The sequence below is a fragment of the Hippoglossus hippoglossus genome, chromosome 5, assembly GCF_009819705.1.
Source record: "Hippoglossus hippoglossus isolate fHipHip1 chromosome 5, fHipHip1.pri, whole genome shotgun sequence".
Taxonomy (NCBI): domain Eukaryota; kingdom Metazoa; phylum Chordata; class Actinopteri; order Pleuronectiformes; family Pleuronectidae; genus Hippoglossus; species Hippoglossus hippoglossus.
In genome coordinates, this window is record NC_047155.1 from 14,614,107 (window position 1) to 14,637,242 (window position 23,136).

Sequence of the window (23,136 nt, forward strand, 5' to 3'; positions counted from 1 at the left end):
GAGCAACCGATTAATCAGTCGATCTCTCTTAAGCATGAGGACCCCACATCACCACGACCAATGGCCTTTTTGTTTTGTTTTGAAACTTTGGACACACCCACTCACTTCCTGACTACAGACTGAGGAAGTGAAAGTAAACTTCTGCCGCTCCTGTCGGTGTCGATCGCTTCACTTCGGGCGCGGGAAGAACTTCTGCAGACGCTGGTACCAGGAGCAGAGGGACATCTGTCCGTGCAGCTGTCCCGAGTCATGAACTCCTCTCTGTCCGAGCTGCTGAGGGACGCGCAGAGGAGGCAGCAGCAGCAGCAGGATGGACCGGGACTGGCCCCGCAGAGACCCCGCCGGAGCCGCGCTGACCCCGGGACCGAGGGGAGCGCTCGGTGCCGCAGACACGACGGCCCGCGGGATGTTTACTGCTGCACCGACGAGGAGATCATCTGTGTGGTGTGCGCTTTACAAGAGCACCGAGGACACCGGATCGGCTGCGTGGGAGAGGAGCGGAGGAGGAAACAGGTACATAAATCAAACAACCCCCTTTTTTCTAAAGTAAGCAAATCAGTTTCTAAACACAGTTACAAGGAGCTCTGCGGGTGAAACTATAAAAAAACTGAAGGCAAACAACAAAAAAACAATTGAAAGCAACTTGAAGATCACACAGCAACAGATACACAAATAAACAATGTTACACATGAGAAAAGAGTAAAATAGATCAAATAAAGCATTGTAAAAAGACAGTATAAGTAAAAGTCCCTGTCACCTCTGCTCCTCAGCCTCAACATTAGATGTGGACAGTTGTAGATGTTTTTTCTGTCTTATTCAAAAAGCAGACGTTGCAGTGATTTTTTTGCATAAAGTATGTCTGAATCAGTGCAGTTCATCCTGTGCAGCAGCTTCATGAAGGAAAACAACAGGAGAAGTTTGCCCCTTCAGTTTGTGGAAACACCAGTCGGTGCGACTTGGACTCATCTTCAGTGATGAGCCCAGGGTCAGAGGGTGTTGGGGGGGGTCTATGATCATCAGACACACTCTCACCTGCTGGGTGACCTGAGGGTGACCAGTCCCTGACTTGGGTCCAAGTTCCGTGCTACTCCACAGATCTCCCCTCTTGATCCTCAGACACCTCCACCTCTTCTCTCCTGCAGCTCTCTACTACCAAGGAGACGAAGAGCTCAGTGTAGTAGAGTGCACCTGTAAAGCCCCTGCAGCACCTTGATAGGCTCACTGCAGGTCTTCTATCCATGCTCTGTGGCCCCGATAGAGGGTTAGGCTCTAGATATTTAGGCCTTTTGTGGACCTCTTCCTTCCGGTATTCCCAGGAAACAGTAAATTCCAACAACACAACTTGCCTGTAATGGTAGATTTCTATTTACAAAGAAATATTTCAAATAGATGTTTAATAGCTTCATACCAGAGCCAGACCGACTTATTAACAATTATGGTTATTTACTTTATTCAAGTTAGAAAGTTTTTTCTATTTGTGTACTTTCTAGTTATTCATTGTGAAATATATGTTAAACTGTAAAATATCAAGCCTCAATTACATTTCCTTGTGGTAAGGACTTGGGAACAACATCTTAGGAAGTGTGAAGGAATCTTTGATGTGTTAAGGTTTGTCTTTGCACGTCTCACTGAGGCCTGCGTATCCCCAGGGGAGCAAGGTTGAAGGTCAGATATCCTTACACAGCACATCTGGTATTTCTTTACCGTTAAGAGATAATGACATACTCAACATACATATAAAAAGAAATTATATATATATGTTTATGTTCTTAGTAAAGTAAATGTCATTAATGTAATTAAAACCAATTTTGTAGATCAGCGCAAAAACCAAACGAACAAAATCCAAACAATGGTCAGAGCCCACCAAACTACGACAACATAACACATATGTAACAGCTTTTCAAAAAAGTTGCATTGCTGCTGTACCGACCGGATTCAAACAACTGATGTGTCCACGTGTCCGTTTAACACACGTTACAGGAGGAGCTGAAGAAGATCCAGTTGAAGTCCAAACAGATTCGGCTCAAACGAAAGAGGAAATGTAGAAACCTGAAGAAGATCATGGAACAGATTCCGGTGAGGAGCGTGTGTGACAGTGTGATCTTTATACTGTTTGTATGAATGGACCCAGATACAGTTACATGGATCCCACTCACCTGTGTGTGCATAAAACAGGAGGAGGCGAAACAAACGGCGGACTACTGTGAAGCCGTGCTGGTCAGTGTCATTGACTCGCTGCAGAGACATTACCTCTCAGTGAGGGATCTGATTGGCGCTCAGGGGGAGGCGGCGGCGGCTCGGGTTCACGTCTCCATGCAGACCCTGGAGGCCGAGATGGAGGAGATGGAGAAGCGGGATGAAGAGCTGGGTCGTCTTGCGCGGACGGACGGAGATGTCTGTTTCCTGCAGGTACTGTGATCACACCTGTGTCTGAAAGAAGTCCCCATGCCTGTGCCTCTTCCTAACTTGTTTCCCTTCGCAGAAATGGCCGTCACTGCAGCATCTCATTGAAGATGAGCACCTCCACCCTTTGGACGAGGCCTCAGAGGACCCACTCCTCCCCTTCAAGTTCACAAGAAGAGCTGTCAAGCGGATCGGGAGGCAGATGGAGGAATTTTGCAACAAGGAATTTTCCTTGATTTCTGACAATGGTTGGTGTCTTTGTCGACATGTGGAGATATTGTCTCCAATCATAGTGTTTTCTTTAAGAATATTTGTGCCTGTGTTGATTGTAGGTGACAGAGGAGAGCAACAGGAATCAGCGGAGGAGACAGAGGAGACAGAGGAGATTGACAATGAGCAAGAACATGAAGCCAGTGTCTCACAGTTCCACAGTGTGTATTAAACTTTGACCAAATGTTTGAAATGAAGAAGAATGATTTCTGTGGATTAATGCAATTCTACCATCTTGTGAAATGTCCTGAAACACATTAAAAGCCCAATTTCTACACAACACACTCACACACACAAATGCACGTCTCTCTATAGTTGTGAGGACACTCATTGACAAAATGCATCCTAAAGCCCCTTTAGCCATCACAACTAAATGCCTAACCCTAAACCTAATTCTAACCCTCACCCTAAAACCAAGTCTTAACCGTCAAACAGCCCAAATATCCTCACAATGATGGGATTCGCAAAATTGGCCCTCATAGCTATAGGCATGCCAGCACACACACACACACAGACGCACACACAGACGCACACACAGACACACACACACACACAGAAACCTCTGTGATTTACTCCAAACTCCATTTTTCAGTAGTGACACTTGAATGACGCGCTGATGTCGTCTCACAGATTCCTCAGGAGGTGACAGCTCTCTGACAGAACCGGCCGAGGAGCCGACAACCAGACCAGAGTTTCTCCACTGTGAGTTTATCATCTCATACAGTCCACTTATCTGCGCTGGGCTCCACCATAGTCCACCACAACTGTGCTGTTTCTATCCTCACATCTTTCTCTTCCATGACCCAAGATGCATGTGAGCTCACCCTGGACCCCACCACAGCTCATGAGGACCTGGTCGTGTCTGTGGGAGGCAAAGAGGTGAAGCTGAACACTCAGATATTAAGGAGCTCGGTTCCACCGATCCGTCACCCGAAGAGGTTTATCCACCGGCGGCAGGTGCTGTGCAGGGAGGGACTGCAGGCCGAGCGCTGCTACTATGAAATCGAGGTGGAAGGCGACAAGCTGGAGATCGCCCTCGTCTACAAAGGCATGGAAAGAAAATCGCGCACAAAGCTGTCGGCCTTTGGGGGAACTGCGATCTCCTGGAGCCTTGATCGAAGCGCATACTACTCAGTGAGTCACAACAGCGACAGCGTTCAGCTCACAAGGTGCCCCGGTCACCACAGGATCGGGGTTTATCTGAAGTTCAAGGAGGGCACTCTGTCGTTCTACGAGGTGTCGGACAGTATGATCTTTCTTTACAAGGTGGAGTCCGAATTCACGGAGCCGCTGTATCCAGGCTTCTGGCTCGGAGAGAAATGTTCCATCAGGATCTGTGACTTGACACAGGACAGATGATGAAGGATTCAGAGGTTTATAAACACCCAGCGCCAGTTTCCGGGAAGATCATATCTCAGTTTCCTTGTGTAAAACTAGTATGAATTATTTATTTTTTGATTTATTCCTTTTGTTACAACTATGTGCTTTTCAACACATTGTTTAGAATGTCTGTCTGTTACTGGTAGATTAATATATCTACCAGTAACAAGCTGTTCAACACATGAACAGCTTGTGGCTTCCTGACACTTGGCTCTATCCAGTTGCTTTGGGGCAAATTACCAAATATTCTATTTCTCTGTTTTTCATAAGGGAACATTTAGGTGAAAGAATATATATAAGTGAAATTTATTGTCTTTATTTTATTTTATTGAATTTTATTTACATTTCACAATGTTAAAGAAAGTGAAAAGAAAAAATACTGGATCTGAACCCAAAGTGAATGGGTTACTTAGGTCATGCCCCACCCCTTACAAAAATGTCATGGAATGCAGTGGAGTGTGTTTCATGTAATCCTGCAAACAAACAAACAAACAAAAAAATAAAAATATAACCTTGTTGGTGACAGTTACCAGAAAAATTCACATATCCAACAGCAGCATGTCCTTTCTTTAATGTTGTACACAATTGTTTTTATTGTTTTTTTTTCAGTAACTGTCAGTATCGTACAATCATAATGTGACTGAGGAAGGAGAGAGACGGAAGCTGTAAAGGGACATTTCTAAACGTGACTCCTGTACAGACAGTGCTTGAGATCAATTAGGCTCTGCACTCATAAGAAGGAGTCTACTACACAGCAATATACAGTGCAAGCACACACACAAACACACACGCACACACACGCACACATGCACACACAAGGACTTGTCAAGAGCCATTACATTTGAGGGATGATCCCTAATCATTGCTTTAAACTGAAACTCAGGTGTTAACCTTTCCTTCAATTATTCTGTTGATATTGCTTTTATACCGACCTTAAATGTACCTGACATGTGCCGAATGCCATGACAACAACAAAACATTTGTATTGCAGTCCTACTGACAAAAAAAAAAAATCAATCAATCACATTCATTATTACGTCATGTAACATTTAATGCTAAAACAGTTAGCCTACTTTTTAAGACATTGATATATGTCACGTGAATAAAATCCATCTTCGGAATTATTTGGTTACACAAGATTATTTACAGACTTGAACAACAGGAAGTACCTGGGACACACAAACTAAAACAGCACGAGAAACAAAACAAGACTTAAGGTTTGTAGCCACACTAGTGTCACACAATGTCTTTCTGAATGGATGAATAAATTAAACGGTTTTAATATTGTCAGATTTACCACTGCTTCTACTACCAACACAAGGTTTGGCCTGAGGGCAGCGCAGGGAGAGAGGTCATGTTGTCAGCTTGTCAAACTCTGATCTGTATGTTGTATTTATGTGGATATATATGTGTGTCATGGATAAAGTTTCTCACAGGAATTTAGATGACACTTCCATGCAATTTAAAAAATATACAAACCTGAGCTCCTGTGGAAATGTTCCTTGTTATTGAATGTTGTTATTTCACAGGTATTGTGTCATGAACTAAGAGTAATTTGTGCTTAACTGCTAGTGGGGCTACAAACAAGTAGACCAGTAAACCTAAAGTGAAAACAGGTGAGCGGACATCACTGAACATGAGGTGCAACCAGAACACACAGCTCCCATTAACACAACCAGCTGCTGCACACAAACACACACACACACACAGAGACATCACTTCCAACCGCCCGCAGTGTTTTCACATCAAACATACACAAACTACAAAATAGATAAATCTTAAAATATGCAACCTCATTAAGCTTTAGGCTACACAAGATGAAAATATACAGTTATTTATATACTGGTCACTTGTAAAAGATAAATCTTTGTTATTCATTACAACTACATACACTTGAAATATACAGGAATATAAACACAGTCCGTTTTTTAACACCATGGCTTTGAACATCTGACAAAAATAAAAGTGCTCTTTTATGTGTCTTCTATGTGCTTCATTTGACTGTCTAAACCAGTTCAGACTGTCAGGAGTCAAAGTCCTTTATCAAAGAGGAAACCTGGGGCTGCACGTCCAGTAATATTTCACAAATATACAGAAAATATGCACATTTGTGTTATATTCATGTATTTACTGTTTGCCCGTGTACGTGCATGAACATGTGAGAAGTCTAAGGCAGAGAGAAGTTCATACTATCAAAATATCAGAGTATAATATTAATTCAACTGGTTTAATTTGAATATTTGTCCCTTAACTTCATAAATCTTTTAGTCCATTGCAGATTTTTGTTTAACGTGTTTGTTATGTTTTTGCTCCATAAAGAATATAGTTTGTGCATTCTAGTTTGTGCTATATATTGCTTCATCATTATGTCTGACCTATTTAATTATTTTAATTCTACATGTGCATACATTTTAAATTAATAGGTCAATTCGCTTGTGCATTATAATTGTGGAAAATCTTTTTTGTGCTTTTGTAGCATTGTCATTTTGTCAGAGCTGCACCAAAGACGCAACACAAAGCTGTGCTTCCTGTCAGTGGAACTTCAAGTTTTTTTATTATGTACTTTTTACTCTTTGGCAGACAAACTGAAATGAGCGATTCTCTACACACACACACACACACACACACATATATATATATATTAGTGTGTGTGTGTGTGTGATGCACAATGAGACAGACGGTGGCTTTGATCTCCTCCAGAAAATAAAAACTATATTATCCTATATTATAATAATATACTGTACACTGTTGTTTACAGAATGAACAAGAACACTAATGACTACAAACAAAACAGAGTAGGAGGTCAATTTTGCAACTGCAGTTTGATCTGTGGAGACAAATCAACGTGACGTGTTCTGTATTTCAGAGCAGAACAGAGCTCAATGGAGACAAAGTGAAATCACTGCATATTCTGTAATAGAAAATAACGTAATCTGTGTTAAGCTGTATGGCTTTGATGAACAGTATCTCTACAACATTAAACCTTATATGCACATTCATTTCGGCCTCTCAGTGCCACTGTGCTGCAGTGAAAAGCCTGTTCACCACACCAGCTCCACTACATTCGTTCTTCCAGATCCTCTGCAGAGGGGTGTGCATTATACTGTGAGGGGGGCTATGTCTGCGGAGGGTCCTTATACTAAGGCAAAGAAAAGCAGATCACAGACCTTCTGCTCAAGCAAATAAATAATGTGATTTCAAACACAAAACAGAATAGAGGTGTATACAGTGTGTCACTGTTAAGAGTGAATTTTTGTCTTTTGACATATATCTCCACACTGCCTACATGTCAAGATGCTGGGAAACAGGGCAAACTTTTGGTTTTTGGGACATGTGTGCTCAGATCAATTAGGCGACTACGTTTAGTGGCGTTAGCAGGGCGGTGGTGGGGACTCTCGGAGCTGCAGTGATCCCTGGTGGAGACGTTATGGCTGAAAGGTAAACTGTGCTACAGGACTGGATGTTTGGACGGCAATCAAGAGTCAGACTCTGGCATGACTGGCGTGACTGGCGTGACAGGCGTGACAGGCGTGGTCGGTGTTGTTGGCGTGGTGGGACTGATGGCAGCGTTTTGGTAGCTTGTACCGTAGCAGCTGTTTGGAGACAGGGAGTTCGGGTCCAGGGGTTTGTTCTCTCCAGGAGTGAGGTATGCTTTGTGTACTGGGGCTGATGACGGTGCCTCACCGGGTTTGGCTCCGAGGATGGATCTGGCCTCATCCTGCTCCTCCAGGTTAGAGATGTCCTTCATCATGGTTTTACGGTAGGAGACTGACAGCTTGTTGGAGCCGTCGGACATCAGGTTAAAGTGACGAGCGATGAAGACGATGGGGACAGGAAGCATGGCCACTACGATTAGAGCGAAGCACATGGCAAGTGCCCAGGGAGGGTAACTCTGGAAACGTTCATGAGCCTGCAAACATGAAAAGAGAGTCAAGTGAGAGTGAGGAACTTGTAAACTAATTTCCCCAAAAATGCTCTGTAGATGGAAAAGAGAGCTGAAACTGAAATGGTAAATGGTCTGTATTTATATAGAGCTTTAAAGTCTTGATGACCATTTAAAGCACTTTACTGTACAGTTTTTGCCATTCACCCATTCACACACACATTCACACAGTTCATCTCCATGCAGCACTTTTTCTATAGAAAAGGGGCAATTTGGGGTTCAGTATCTTGCCCAAGGACACTTCGGCATGCGGAATGGGCAAGACTAGAATCAAACCGCTGACCTGACCACTAAAAGCGCTTTACAGTGCTGTTTCTTGCCTTTCACAGAAAGCATTTATGTGCAGCCTTTTCTCTATCACACTTCACTCACACAATTTGCGGTTCAGGAACTTGCCCAAGGACACTTCGTCAGATGTTTGATTAGAGGACGACTGACTCCTCAACTTCAGCAGCCATTAAGTACAATATGTGGTTTTTTTTATATTTTATTATTTACGACGCTACATTTATTAGTTAGCTAGCTCCTTAAGATTAAATAATTTACATGAAAAACATTTGAACGGTTGAAAGAAGTATGATGCATTGTAATAGGTTAAACTTCCTAATATTAGTAAAGTAGTGTTTTTCTCAACCAGTTACAACATTGAAAAGCTGTTCAGATCTTACTGCATTAGTATATAATAATATATAATACGGTGCAAACTGAGTATTTTTGATAGTTAAATACTACTAGATTATTCTACTGTTCTTTTACTTGTATACATTTTGAATGCAGGACTCTTTACTTGTAATGCAATATTTTTAAATTGAGCTACTGCTACATTTGCTTAAGTAAAGAATCTGAATTCTTGCTCCTCCATTTCTGCTGTCAACACACACACACACACAAACACACACACACACTGACTGACCAGCTCTTCGACCCAGGCGTTGTATCCTGGTGGGCTGATGGCCATCTCTATGACAGTGGCTGAGATGAGAACGATGAGGCAGAACGGGGAGACATATTTCCACAGGTAGAAGTAGATAATGCACGGTCTGAATCCCAACATGTCCTCCAGGTCCTGCATGAACCTGAGACAGAAGAACAAAAACATATTACAGTGATGTCCCTGTGGTATATTCAGCTAACATAGTTTTTTAATGACATGTTCATGATTAGGGGGCCCCTCGTTAATGAAATGTTCATGGTTAGGGGGCCCCTCGTTTCCTGACTCTCAGATGAATCTAATTATTATTCGATATGATACTCGTTAAGTTCTCTTTGACCTGGAGAAACTCTCTTTGACCTGTTAGATAGAGGGATTTCCATTTTTAAGTAGGAAGTAGAGAGAGGGGTTTCCATCTTTAAGTAGGAAGCATGTTTTGAATTAGAGGCCCCTATGTATGACGTCATTTTATCTTATTTCCTGGGCGGAAACAACTTCCCTATATGAAGGCTTGTCCGGCACCGGCGAGGTAGACTTCTTCATTGGCCGAGAACGTCTCCGGGTATACCTAGGTACCTGTCCTGACCTGTAACTTCTGTGTAATAAACCTTATTATACAAACAAGAACGGTGTCCGCGGAGATTCCTTCATCATCATCTTCAACATCACTGCTGCTTAAATATACGACATCCCTTCATATAATTCTTATTTAACACCTGTCAGATGAATGCTTTAACTTCATGACTCAGGTTTGAGGATCCAAAGACATGCACACACAGGTAGATGTACCTTTTAGTACCGTAGATCCAAGCGACAGACACATTTTCCAGGATGACAACGACAGTGAGAGGCAGACCAGCAGAATAATCATCGAACATGGTGACAAAGTAATTCCCTGAGCGCTGAACGAACAACAGGCCACACAGGAAGGCGACAACGCAGCAACACACTGAAACAAACACGAAGAAGAAGAACAATTTGGTAATTCATTGGAAAACGTGTTTATTTGGTTTCTGTTATTGTTTTGCTGTTGATTATACGCTCAGAGCTATTTTACAAAGCCTTAGGCATCACATTCCCAAATGTGCTTTAATCCTATTTAAGTGCTAAATAAGGAGTTTAAGCTTAAAATATATAGTGGTCTGTCTGGACGAGTCGGGGATGTTTACCTGTGAAAAGCTCCTTCTGGACCTTGTAGGCGTCGAGAACGGGTGTAGTGATGCCAGTCATGGTGCCGATCATGCTGCCCAGGCCGAGGTTAATTAGCATGAAGAAGAACATGACCGACCAGAAGGGAGATGCTGGGAAATGAGTCATGGCCTCTGTGAAGGCGATGAAAGCCAGGCCGGTGCCCTGGACAGACTGGAGAGAGACGGTCATAGGAGTCAAGAGTCATGATCATGGAACATGGATATAGATATGTCTGCAGAAACAGACTTTCTAAGACTCACCTTGTTGAGCTCGTCCTCAAGGAGACAAGGCTCCAGACCCAGCTGGGCGAAGCCGTCCTCTTTGACCGTCTTGATGACTCCGTATATCTCAGCATAGTCTGATGTGCTGAGTTGGGAGAAGTTCATGTGTGGAGGGATGAGGTCGTGACTCAGGACGTTTGAGTTGAGGTACCCCAGGATCTTCTCAGAATTCCTTGAAACACGAGCAATGTAAAAAATGTAAAAAGCCAATGATAGTGTTGTGATATAAAGTGGTGGAATTACACTGGAGCTGCAAATTTCAGGAGCTATTTACTCAAAACCAAAGTATAATGTAGGGCTCTGTTTTTATTATGTAAAACATATTTATTCCTCTCAGATCATTCATTAAGCTATCACATACTTCCTCCAGTTCCCTCTTGTTTTGACCCAGGGTTACCGGTATTACCGGTTTCATGCTGATAAAATTATTCTTTCGATTTCTTGCTTTACTATCAAGATTGGTTCTTTGATTGGTCAATATGGTCCAAAAATGTCTTAATAACTAATGGACGAATCGCAAAAATTGGCGAATACGTTCAGACGTTATTTCTGTTTTGTCCTATCGTTTTTTTTTTCACTGCAGCCATTTTGTTTTTTAGTTGGTAAACACAGGTGTTTCTCATCACGCTAACGAAGGTTCTGTTCAGTCTAAATTAACGTGATGAGTAACACCTGCGTTTACCTACTAGCTTAAGTCACGACAAAATGGCTGCTGTTAAAAAGCTCTATACTTTGGTTTATGACTAAGTACTCACTAAACTAACTTTCCCTTTAGCTTCATGTGCACCTTTTGCTAATTACCAAATGATAGCATGCTAATATAACTAGCATAGACAGTCAGCAAGGAAGGCATTACATCTGCTAAACAGCTGATGTTGGATTTAGCATGTCTGTAGATTCGTGTCAGTCTGGTTGAAATGTTATTTGGTCACGTGCACAAAGAAGATCCACTTTAATCCAGGAGGAGGCAAACATTTAAGAGCTAAACATGATCTCCGCTGGAAGTAGTTGACCAATCACAACAGAGCAGGACAGCTGACCAATCAGAGCAGACTGGGCTTTTAGACCGAGACTGAAAAGAGGAGCTGTAGAAGTGGACAGAATGAGGAGAGTGATGTGTTTTCTGAACATTAGAGAATGTAAACATTATCAAGTCATAACCCACATTCAAATTAAGAACCTGAATATGAACATGATATGTTTCCTTTGATTCCTGCCTCTGCAGGCATTGTACTCACTCTACGATACACTTTTCGTTCATGATGTTCGCCTTGAAGCCCAGCACAGCAAACACCACCAGCGTGGCTAGAATGGAGGTCATGAAGTTGATGACCGAGACGAGCACAGCGTCAAAATGACAGTTGTTGTCTATCTTATTGTAACTGGAGAAAGCTATCACTCCTCCAAAGCCCAGACCCAGGGCGAAAAACACCTGGGTGGCTGCTTCCCTCCAAACCTGGGGCTCCAACATCTTCTCCAGCTGTGAGATACAAGGTATAAGTGTTGTGTGTATTATATATTGGTACATATACACTTAATATATATTATTAAATATTCATATAGAGAAAAACAAACCTTGGGAGTAAACATGTGAGCGATACCATCCACCGATCCCTTCAGCATTAACCCCCTGACCAGGAAACAAAAGAGCACCACGTAGGGGAAAAGAGAGCTGAAGTACATCACCTGTAAACCATGAGAGAAAAAACTGATTTAGGAACAGTAGACCAGTGCTGTTCTTTCATATTTTTCTCTCATCATACCATCACTCCACTACCTTCCCAGAGGACGCGATTCCTTTAATGACGGCGAGACAGACGATGATCCAGGCCACAAACAGAGACAGGGTCATTTTGAGGTTGAGGCCGCCGCTCTCTGCGATCGTGCTGGTCGTGTTCAGGGTTTGTCGGTACCAGAAATAAGTCGTGGCCGAACTTTTGTCGCACTCGGGCTCCACAACTGTGAGTTTTACAGTCAGACAGAGACAGAGGTTTAGTTCGGGTGATAATGAGTATCGAAGGGAAAAGAAGTGGAGGTGTGAAGATGCAGCAGGAAGATGACAGGGGCAGTAAAGTAATGAGATCGACAATGTTTGCTCGGGGTCAATATCTCAATTCTCGGCTGGTTTACACCCGTCAGACGCAAGTGAGCTAAACAAGGTCATCTGTGTGCTTGCTATGCAAAGAATGAACCTACAATTCACAACACCTGAGATCTTTTTCAGTGCACACACAATATATTCTGCTGTTACCTTGTGGAAATGATATATAGTGTGTGGCTGAGTGCGATTCTCAACATTTTTCTGCAGGATGGTGCAGATTTATCTACGCAGATGCACAAAGACACAACCTGCACGGACACACGCTACAGCTTCACATGCAGGAAAACCCTCTTTCTAGATGTACAACAAACTAAATCTTCTGAATTCAATATGTCCTTCGCATAATTCGTTGTTTATTAGTTACTGTCTCGTTCAATCACGATGCTTTCCCCGTTACACTGGTTATACATCTATGAGACGCACAGAGCCTCTGTCCTTCCTGTGAAATGTTTTACATTCTGCTGTTGTCCTCCAACATTAGTGTCCTCCAGTCTCAGAGGCTGAATCATCGCTCCCTCTCTTTCCACCAGCAGTGTTAAAACTAAAATCTATGTTTTTCTTTGAGTGTATGTCTGTGAAGATGGCAATGAAACTGAACTCTAAACAAATGCAGTATGTTAGACAGGGGTGGGGGCAGGGGCAGTTTGGGCTGAATATGTGGGAAAATGTGCGGCCTTCACATAGTGACTGATAGTAGCCGTTGCTGGCTGGTTTTAATCTTGAAGTTGATTGTTGTGTGTGTGTGTGTGCGTCACATCGCAGTTCAGTCTTGCACCTGTCTGATAAGGCCTGTTTTGAGAATACTGTACATCTGTGGCATACAATACACTGTACTTTAACTTGTTCTCATACCTAACTTGCTATATTACAGCCTAAACTCCATTAGCTTTATTCAAACATCACACATACATGAATGCACTGTTTTCTTAAAAAACTGTGACATACCCTTAGAAAGAATTCAAGCAGCTGCCACTAGGGTCTGAAGGACAGATCGGAAAGGCGTTGTTTTGTCTAGAAAATGTGCATGCCATACTGAAAACTCACAAGCTGTCAGCCGACTCAAGGCTTGTTTTAAAACACCAAACCAAACACTGTCAGAATGTGAAGATTTTCCCAGCTACTGTCAAAGGAGGGACGAAACTGGGAGCAGCTCCTCATCATTGGTGGATTCCAGTGCCTAGAGGCTGGGACCAGCCTGTGCACTAGCCACGTGACTCCCCCTCGTTATTGACCAATGAAGTTCTACCTATTATTATAAATATTGCACCTGTCGTCCGTTCGGGGCGACTCTTGACTACCCCGTGCTACTAGAAAGCCGAGGCTGTGTATTGAGTGCCCATAGCTATGTGCACATAGCTATGCTGTACCTTTTCATTGCTTCTGAATAAATACTTGTTGAACCAAACCGAGACCGACTCTTCTCATATCTCGGGATAAAAGAACACGACAGCAGCTATGATCAGCTTTGTCGAAAACATAACCTCTCTGTTGGGAGGTCGATTGACATGTGGTGGTTGGCTGCAGTATACGTCATGAATCGTGCCTCCTCCCCATGAACAGATGGAACATGGACCAAACTTAAATCTCAAAGTACACGTCAAGTAATTTCACACTCAAAGACGGCTTCTGTTGTTTTCGGTCGTTCATATCACACTAAAGTGTTCATGTTTCAAAATTTGGTTTCAATTAGTTATTTGACGATGTAAAAAACGGGGTGAAACTTCATGATTGACAGCTGAGACAGACTCGTGATGTATGTGAGTGCGTGTGTCGACAGGACCTCGCTACAGCGCAAACTGTGGCTTCAAATGCTCAAAATGGCGGCGTTCGTATCACAGATATTTTAGCGTCATTTCTGGATAGTGAGAAGAAGTGGAGACGCCCCGTCCACTTTTATATACAATAGTTTGCTGTACAAAGTACACCCTACATGCTTGGATTGAAGTTATTTAGTCTCATAATCATTAAACTATGCTGCATCTGTATTTAAAAGGTACCACACAAATAAACTTGCTTTGCCTATTCTTCAGTAATTAACGTCACTTACTGGCAAGTGTCCCGTTCTTTCTGATTGGACACTCGCTCCATGGCAGAGGATACTGGAAGGACTGGAAGAAGTAGAAGATGCTCCAGCCAATGATCACGTTATAGTAGAGACCCACAAAGCCACACACCTAGATAGATAAAATAGATAAGAAAGATAGATTGATGGTCTTCTTGTTACCTTTTCCATTGTAATTTAGCAGCCTACACTCTGTTATGTGACAACAAGAGCCAACATACATTAACATAAATTGCATAATATCAGGTTTTCTGCCAACATTTCATCTCAAAGTGAAAGAAGTGTGCTAATAAGGCGGCAGGCTTTCTGCACGTCTTGTTGCCGTCAGTCTTCTGAGCAGTCCTGCCAGCCAGGACATTCAGGAGCTAAATATGGTTGAGGGAAGCATGAATAATTAAAGTGCTCTCTTTTCAACACTGATCTTCCATGAGATATTTATAGCTACTTCTGTGCAAGTCGCACAACTCCGAAGAAAGGCTACCTTTCACTCCCCGACACGCCAATACCTGCCATACGCCCCAAGAGGATGTGTGACGGTTGTTATGACTCGAGTTTTAACTTGATCCTGTCTTTTACCGTAAAAAATGGATTGTTTAGCTTCTACATACAATACTAAATATACAGTAACCTACATATATATATATATATACATATATAAGATATAAGATGGATGGATGGATGGATGGATGGATGGATAGATAGATAGACAGATATACATAGATATATAAATAGATAGATAGATAGATAGATAGATAGATAGATAGATAGATAGATAGATAGATGGATAGATAGATAGATAGATAGATAGATAGATAGATAGATAGATAGATAGATAGATGGATAGATAGATAGATAGATAGATAGATAGATAGATAGATGGATAGATGGATAGATAGATAGATAGATAGATAGATAGATAGATAGATAGATAGATAGATGGATAGATGGATAGATGGATAGATAGATAGATAGATAGATAGATAAATAGATAGATAGATAGATAGATAGATAGATAGATAGATAGATAGATAGATAGATAGATAGATAGATAAATATATACTTTATCTTTCTACCACACTGCTGTCAAATTGCTTTTCTACTACAGTGCTGTATATTGCAGTCTTCAGGCCACAGTTACAGTGATGATGGATTAAACAATTTCATAAAAATCAATGTTTGCTCCTTTACCATCAGACTTGACATCCCTATTCCGCCCAGACTGGGACAGACGTAGTTCCACACACCGATGCTCCCACGGCGTATCTTCTGACCCACCGCCAGCTCCAAGAAGAAGAGCGGGATGCCGATGAGGAGGAGGAGGATGAAGTAGGGAACCAGGTAGGCACCTGGAAAACATTAGGACTTATAACTGAGCTTGCCATAGTACACTCACTGTAATCCATGGCATACAATACACTGTACTTAAACTTGTTCTTATACCTAACCTTTTATATATTACAGCCTAACTCCCTTAGCTTATTCAACATCACACATACATGAATGCACTGTGCTTATAAAAAACTGTGACCTATGCCTTAGAAAGAATTCAAGCAGCTGCCCCAGGTTTTGAAGGGCAGATAGGAAAGGCGTTCTCTTGTCTGGAAAATGTGCATGCTTACACACACAGAACATACAGCCGTTAAAGCAGGAACACAATGTTCCTCACTCCAATGAACAACAACACCGTATAAGCACATGTGTATCTGCAAAACTACTGAAGACTCACAAGGCGTAAGCCGAGTCAAGGTTTGTTTGTAAAACACAAACCAAAACACTGTCAGAATGTGAAGATTTGCCCAGCAACTGTCAGAGGAGGGGCAAAACTGGGAGCGGCTCCTCATCATTCTCGGATTCCAGTGCCAAGAGGCTGGGACCACGCCTGCGCACCAGCAAGGGAGAGCCAAGGTCTAAACCACGGCGACTCCCCCTCGTTATTGACCAATGAAGTTCTACCTACTATTATAAGTACTGCATCCGCCGTCCGTTCGGCGCGACTCTTGACTACCCCGTGCTACTAGAAAGCCGAGGCTGTGCATTGAGTGCCCATAGCTATGCTGTACCTTTTCATTGCTTCTAAATAAATACTTGTTGAACCAAACTGAGACCGGCTCTTCTCATACCTCGGGACAAAAGAACATGACACTACTCATCATTTTTCATTTTCCAACCAACTAACCAACCAACTAACCAACCAACCAACAAACCAAAGTTTCCTACAACATGCAAAATATTTTGTTGCTAAATGTGATGAGTTTAGGTTCCTTGTTAATTTGTGTATTAATACCCGCAGAACAAGTGCAGTGATTAAACAGTTTTAGATGAATCTAACCTGAAAAACGTGATAAAGTGATTCAGTGAGTCAGAATCTATTTAGCCATCTAGCTCACACCACCACCCAGCTCCAAAATGATGTAAATATCCAAACTAAACTGATGAATATTCTTTAAATTACATTTCTAATTTTGATGGAAATCCAAAGGCTTCTCTATGCAGCTTAATCCATTTCATCTGTAAAGGGTGAGTCATCATCCGGGATATAAAGACTTATAGCGGGCAAACATGCACTACTACTATTAATACATCAGAAGTAGGAATTACATTCAGTGGCACACACATCCCATAGTGGGAGGAGTAATGAGGCAGAGAGTTTTAGGCCTCGGATGACAAACAACTCACTCACTCACAAATCCACTTCATCATAGGATTTTAACATTAGAGCCTGTGATAAAAACGATGTAGAACAGAGTCTCTGGCATAGAGATGAAACGGGGGAGAAATGATGGAGGGTGATAAAACAGAAAAGAGAAAGGCACGATGAGGGAAGGTGATGAAGGCAAGCAGAGAGGAGCCCACACAGCGATAACTCCTAATCGCACAGACCTTTTAATGTGTCTGTAATTGGCTGCCAGACAGCAAATTACACAGTGACAAATGGCCGCTCGCCAGGCAGCACAACCTGACCGGTCCGAGAGTGATTCTACTGTCACCAGCGCCTCCCCGCAGACAGTAAATCCTGCACATAAGTCAGACATGGGCCGTAAAGCTGAAAACAATCAGACTGACGGAGGCATCATCACGTCCGTCGTGACATGATGTTCTTCAGCAACTGTGAACACATGGCTTACACCGTGTACGCCTCAGATTACATGCATCTCAAACCAAAATAAAACCCCCATCTGCATACAGTTACACTCACTTTTGTATCGAGCTCTTCTCTGTTCATTAGAGTATCAGTTCAGCTGGGCCTGGCCCTGCCGCCAGTAATAATCAATGGTGAAGCTATTATTGGATTCATTTCTACACTGCAGCGCTTTACTGTTAGTTCTGTGCCGAGTGGAAATGCAATGTTTGTGATGGTCGGGGTCAATCAGACGCTTACGTTCAACAGAAAGAAGAGAAACAAGAAGCTGACTTCATTTTACGTGCAAATCACTCTGACTGATTCTGTGAGAAATTTCAAATCACTCATGTTAACTAGGAGCAGCACGTTCAAAGTCAATAAAAATAAGCAGAATCACCATATTAACTTGTGAAAAAGGAACTTATGTCACTTATTTTTATTTTGCAATTATTATTTGTTTTGAATAATAAATGTGGATAAAAGCAACTACACTGGTGACATGTCCCGATAGTGCCCCACCTCTCGCCCACTGTCAGCTGGGATTGGCTCCCTCCCCACCACGCCCCTCAAAAGGATAAGCTGTATAGATAATGGATGTTGAATGGATGCATGGATAAAAGAAACAATTACACAGCTTTTATCATACTATAACAATATAATTCCACTGACTTAATAATTGATAATATTTTAATATTAATATATTTATTGTTCAGGCTGCAGATTACTTTAGTGGTAGGAAGACTGTTATGTATTATCCTTAAAACTACTGTTATCTTATAAATTATATTATTAACATATTGTATATATATTAATATTATTATTGTAATCATTGTATCGTCCAGCTCTAACTTGTATAAAGCCTATTTTGGGTCTAGATACAAACTGACCAATGACCTCAACTAATGTCACTTGGGTAAAAGTCCAAAGAATAAGTTAAAAAGAGATGCGTTTGGGAAACCTCTGAAGCCAGATGCTCATCTCTGCTTGTGTCTAGTGGCTGCATTAACTGCAAGTAGCATAGTACACATACATTCTAATCTCTGACTGAAGTGATAGCGCTCAGGTTGTATTGTGGGTAATGTACAGTAGGTACCAGGCTGTAACAACGTGATTGAGCGACAGTAAAACAGACTGTATCTCTGGTTCTTCTACATCACCTCTGATATTTTTTGTTGTTGTTAAACTGTCTTCAACAATGTTGTAGAGGTACAAGGTTAAATAAATGGCACTTTATTCTTTTAACTTTTTCATAAAAACAGACATACAGTTCCATTTACATGAGCATATGCAGCTCACAGTGAGATTTACAGTGAGATTTGCCTCCAACTCACCTCCTCCATTCTTTTGGCACAGGTAAGGGAAGCGCCACACGTTGCCCAGTCCCACAGAGAAGCCCACCTGGGCCAAGATGTACTGGAGCTTGCTGTTCCAGGCGGGGCGCCCATCGTTCTCGGGCACCTCTATCTGTGGGGGCTTCTTCCCAGCTGCCCCTCCGACTTTCAGGGAGCTGCTCTTGTAGTCCAGCGGCTCCTCGTGTGCGAGCAGGTCGGCCACCGACTCAGTGACGTGCTCATTGCTCTGCTCGCGCTGGGTCACCTTGCTGTTCTTAGGCATGAGGGAGGCTGAGGGTCGGGAGGGGGGTGGGGGTGGAGAGTGAAAGAGAGATGGAAGAAAGAGACTGGTGGGAACAGAGTGAAGAGATGCAAAGAGTGGAGAAGAGATGGATGGATGGAGCTGTAAGAAGGAGACTTAGGAGTGACAGCTGGATTTCAGGTGTTGGCCTCAGTCCTGCATCAGAAAAACAGAAAGGTCGGATAGTACATTTTATTTCAAGGACTTCCTCCAAATTAAAGGTGTTATAATTCTCCATTATTAGACCAAAAAAATCCATAAATATACTTCTTTAGGAATAATAAAAAAAACTAAGGTACGTCTCCTTGACAAGGCTCATTTGATGTCATTTTAAGCTTCGTTTTCTCAGCTCTGATCTTTAAATAACTATTCTCGCAATCGCTGACACAATTATTCGGCCATTTAATGCTCGGTTAGGCTCGTAATGACACTGCATGCTAATACATATGTCCCTGCAGAACCATGAGGGACGTCAGAGTGAGGACAGGAGACCATTTATCAGCTCAGTTAACCTGGATCTTTCAACAAAAAACCTCAGCAGGGACTTCACACACACACACACACACACACACACACACAACCACACACACACACACACACACACACACACACACACACACACACACACACACACACACACACACACACACACACACACACACACACACACACACACACTCTTTCTCTCTCTCACACACACATACAAAACATCTCAAACACTCAAAAGAACCACATGATGTTTCCGGTTCCAAAAAAATTCCCAATCCTGCAAATTGTTCTATTTAATTTCCCTGTTCTGCAAAGCTTAACTTCAGTGAAGCTTTTCCCCTGTAAATCCTCTAATCCCCTGAAGCCTCACAGCAGCATCCATCCTCACCCCTCTCTCACAGAGAGGTTGGTTCAACCCAAACGTAATGGAGGAAGTGAACATGATGCTTTGGATGAAGTGCCATGGCGCGTTCTCCTGATCCACATCACGAGCCACTGTGTAGGCTCATTACTTATTGAGCGAAAGCTTTCTCCATTACAAAAAAACTGCCATGCACTGGAATGCAGAAGTGCAAAGCTTGTAGTTTATTTGAACACACTGTTCTCGGTGAGGAAGAGAAAAAACCAAAGGTCAAAGATCACCAGGGCCTTGTGAAAACCGAAGGTAACAGCAGACAAGAGGCGCTGGATGAAGATGCTGCACCTTGAATGTGATGCATTCATCGTCACAACACCAGCTGCTCGCATCAGCCTAAAACAAACTCAGCAGATTCTCCCCAAGAACCATAAACTCTGGGCTCCTATTACAATAAAGCTATAACACAAACAGAAAATACCATTCTTCTTGCTCAGGATGCACATTCGCTTTCCTTGTTTATTCGTTTTTCATCCCACAACAGATTCCCTCCTCTGTGCATGTCAAGATGAGCTTGTGATGCAATAATCCGTGCACGGCCATTCACAAATCGTCATAATCCTGTGTGCATTAACTGTAAAGCCCCGGCAACTCTGCTTTTTTTTTCTTTCTGTCTTGTCATTCAATCCCAAACTGCAGTACACGAGACACGTAATATCAATCAGCCAACTCGTAGACATGAAAAAAACCAACAACATCCGCTCACCCAACCAGTAATCCTGCTGGAAAAAAAGCCAACACACAGTTGAGCACATTTCACAGCACGGCAGAGGCCTGTTTTACTATGGAAGGGAAACGCCTCTAGATCTACATATAACATTTATTTGATCTAACGCTACAGTATTTTCTTCTGATATACATATAATATACATATAACAATATCTGCCTGACCTCTGTGTATTTCAGGATTATTCAGGGATCTTGCATCCATCAGCCTAAGGGATAATACACATATATATACAGAGTTAGGGTTTCACTATACTGTGCATCACCTCCAGTAAAACCACACAAATGACCGTCTCATCTTCATTCTGAACAAAGGTCACATCAACAGTAGAGGCTGCCTTGTGGATTAATTTGCTGTACACACAAATATAAGACATTGTGTGGTTTCTACTGCATCACTTGTCACTTCAATTACAATGTTCTTCTTCATGTGGATATGTGAGCTTTCACACCCAGAAATGTGCAACATTGGTAAATGACTGACAATACGACTACACAAGCATTTCTTTAAGCAACAAAATACAGAAAGAGATATTTCAGATTAGCACACGACCTTACACATCAGTTTTCATCGTCAGACACAACATGCAATCACGGACATCCAGGTAAAAGTTGTGCCCTCGTGCAAACGTGGGCAGCAGTGATAAAAGGCAAATGTGTATTAACGTTTCTTTGAGTTGTGTTTGCCGAGATGATAGTGAGGCCCTCCAGTAACACAATTTAACACCAAACAAACTGGGGTAAAAAGAGCAGGTGTCAGCTGCATTGATCAGTCTTGTCCACACTTGGTCATTAATCGGTCGCTGACCCATGTTCTTACCGGTCTGAGCCACCGTCTGTGGCTCATCAGCGGTTTTACAATGGAAATCACAAAGTATTGAAAGAAAGAGCGAATTCCTGCAAATGTTCCCCCCCCCCCACTGCCATAAGGCCTCTGAACCCTCTGCAACAGTCCTGGTGTACATGCACTGTTATGTCACCGTGTAAGTAATATTGTCTGGTATCATGTTGTAGTGTCACCACTGTCTACGTCTTTGTTATTTTTCATGTTGACATGAGCGTTTCCATGCTCTACCGAAGAATAACCTGTTTGTGTGGTCAATAATAAAATATTCTGACCTGATATAACTGTCAACGCAAATTTCCCCCCAGAATTTAGGATATCAAATAACTATAAAAGCATGAAAACATCAACTTGAAAGGTTCTTTTTGTTGTGAAAGCATCTTTTAAGTCTAGAATACAGTTGAACGGAGCAGTTGCAGGTTGTGAAATGTTCTCAGTAGCATCACACATTGGGAACACCACGGTGACACTTCTGGTGCTGATGCTGTTGATCCAGTGTTCTTCCATCTATGATTTAACTGCTCACAGCGAGAGATGCTGCGTCTTTTTTTTATCACACAATCAAGGTCACATCGGAATATTTCCTGACCTCTGAGCACAAATTTTACACACAACTTCAAAAGCATGCATTGACGACAAACTGGGCTATTCAAACTTTTTTTTAACAACTTATGCAGAAATAAAAAAGGTTACACCTTTTCAAACCCACGTGATAACACTGAGGAAGACCTGCACATGTGGAGGGATGAGACAAAAAAGAAAAACAGTCCTCACCGTGAGTCTTTAATGGCGATGAACAATATCCAGGGTTTAATCTGAGTGCATCCGTCATGGAATCTGTGGAGAGAGTCGTTAAAACATCCGCCGGGCTGCTCCTGCTTCACTGACTGAGGCGCTCACAGGACACTGGAGGACGGAGCATCATCACATGCTGCCCTGCCTCCAGCTCTGACACGCAGGGTGGAGGGTCCGGAGCGCACCGTGACGCACGGACCGCTTCTCATTATTAACAGCGACAAATCGTCACCACCGCCACACACACACGCACGCACACACGCTGGTGTTTGACACTAGTGCACCTCTGAGGGAGAAGCAGGGAAGCTGCCAGAAAACCGAGAGAAACGGGGCAAAAACTGTGCGCGCATTTGTCAAGGTTATCCACTCCTACCTGAGGAAGTGGCTCTCTGACGCAGCTTTCGTCATTCGCTGCTCAATTCATTAAAATTTGAAGCGGTTCGTCACTGCACTCATATTTTAAAGTCTGTCTGTTTACAAAAGTTTCCAGATGCTCAAAATGATTGTGAAATTATACATTATTGAAGTGCAAAACACAACAGCAAATAATAA

At 42.4% G+C, this 23,136-nt stretch overlaps 3 protein-coding genes across 3 annotated transcripts in view; 1 reads left to right on the plus strand and 2 right to left on the minus strand.

Annotated features, from left to right (window-relative positions):
- Positions 1-23,136, minus strand: part of LOC117761837 (olfactory receptor class A-like protein 4) — a 946,130-nt gene that overhangs the window by 321,234 nt on the left and 601,760 nt on the right. The window lies entirely within an intron of this gene.
- Positions 134-4,595, plus strand: LOC117761811 (tripartite motif-containing protein 16-like). Its single transcript, XM_034586076.1, has 7 exons — positions 134-513; positions 1,981-2,076; positions 2,176-2,409; positions 2,483-2,651; positions 2,736-2,834; positions 3,304-3,375; positions 3,482-4,595. Exons 1-7 carry the CDS (start codon positions 250-252, stop codon positions 4,030-4,032), a joined length of 1,485 nt encoding a protein of 494 aa, XP_034441967.1. The 5' UTR covers positions 134-249; the 3' UTR covers positions 4,033-4,595.
- Positions 5,012-22,997, minus strand: LOC117761793 (sodium-dependent neutral amino acid transporter SLC6A17-like). The gene is made up of 12 exons (XM_034586038.1): positions 22,564-22,997; positions 19,015-19,471; positions 15,751-15,908; positions 14,548-14,674; positions 12,177-12,358; positions 11,975-12,085; positions 11,638-11,879; positions 10,379-10,571; positions 10,097-10,289; positions 9,717-9,876; positions 8,910-9,072; positions 5,012-7,963 (listed from the first exon to the last, which is right to left on the minus strand). The coding sequence occupies exons 2-12, from the start codon at positions 19,295-19,297 to the stop codon at positions 7,529-7,531; spliced, it is 2,247 nt and encodes a 748-aa protein (XP_034441929.1). The 5' UTR covers positions 19,298-19,471; positions 22,564-22,997; the 3' UTR covers positions 5,012-7,528.

Coding starts and splice junctions, on each gene's coding strand:
- LOC117761811 (XM_034586076.1), top strand. CDS start 250: ATGAACTCCTCTCTGTCCGAGCTGCTGAGGGACGCGCAGAGGAGGCAG. Junction 514..1,980: donor AGGAGCGGAGGAGGAAACAG/GTACATAAATCA, acceptor CACACGTTACAG/GAGGAGCTGAAGAAGATCCA. Junction 2,077..2,175: donor AGATCATGGAACAGATTCCG/GTGAGGAGCGTG, acceptor TGCATAAAACAG/GAGGAGGCGAAACAAACGGC.
- LOC117761793 (XM_034586038.1), bottom strand. CDS start 19,297: ATGCCTAAGAACAGCAAGGTGACCCAGCGCGAGCAGAGCAATGAGCAC. Junction 14,675..15,750: donor TAGGGATGTCAAGTCTGATG/GTAAAGGAGCAA, acceptor TTATCTATCTAG/GTGTGTGGCTTTGTGGGTCT. Junction 7,964..8,909: donor ACGCCTGGGTCGAAGAGCTG/GTCAGTCAGTGT, acceptor TCATGTTTGCAG/GCTCATGAACGTTTCCAGAG.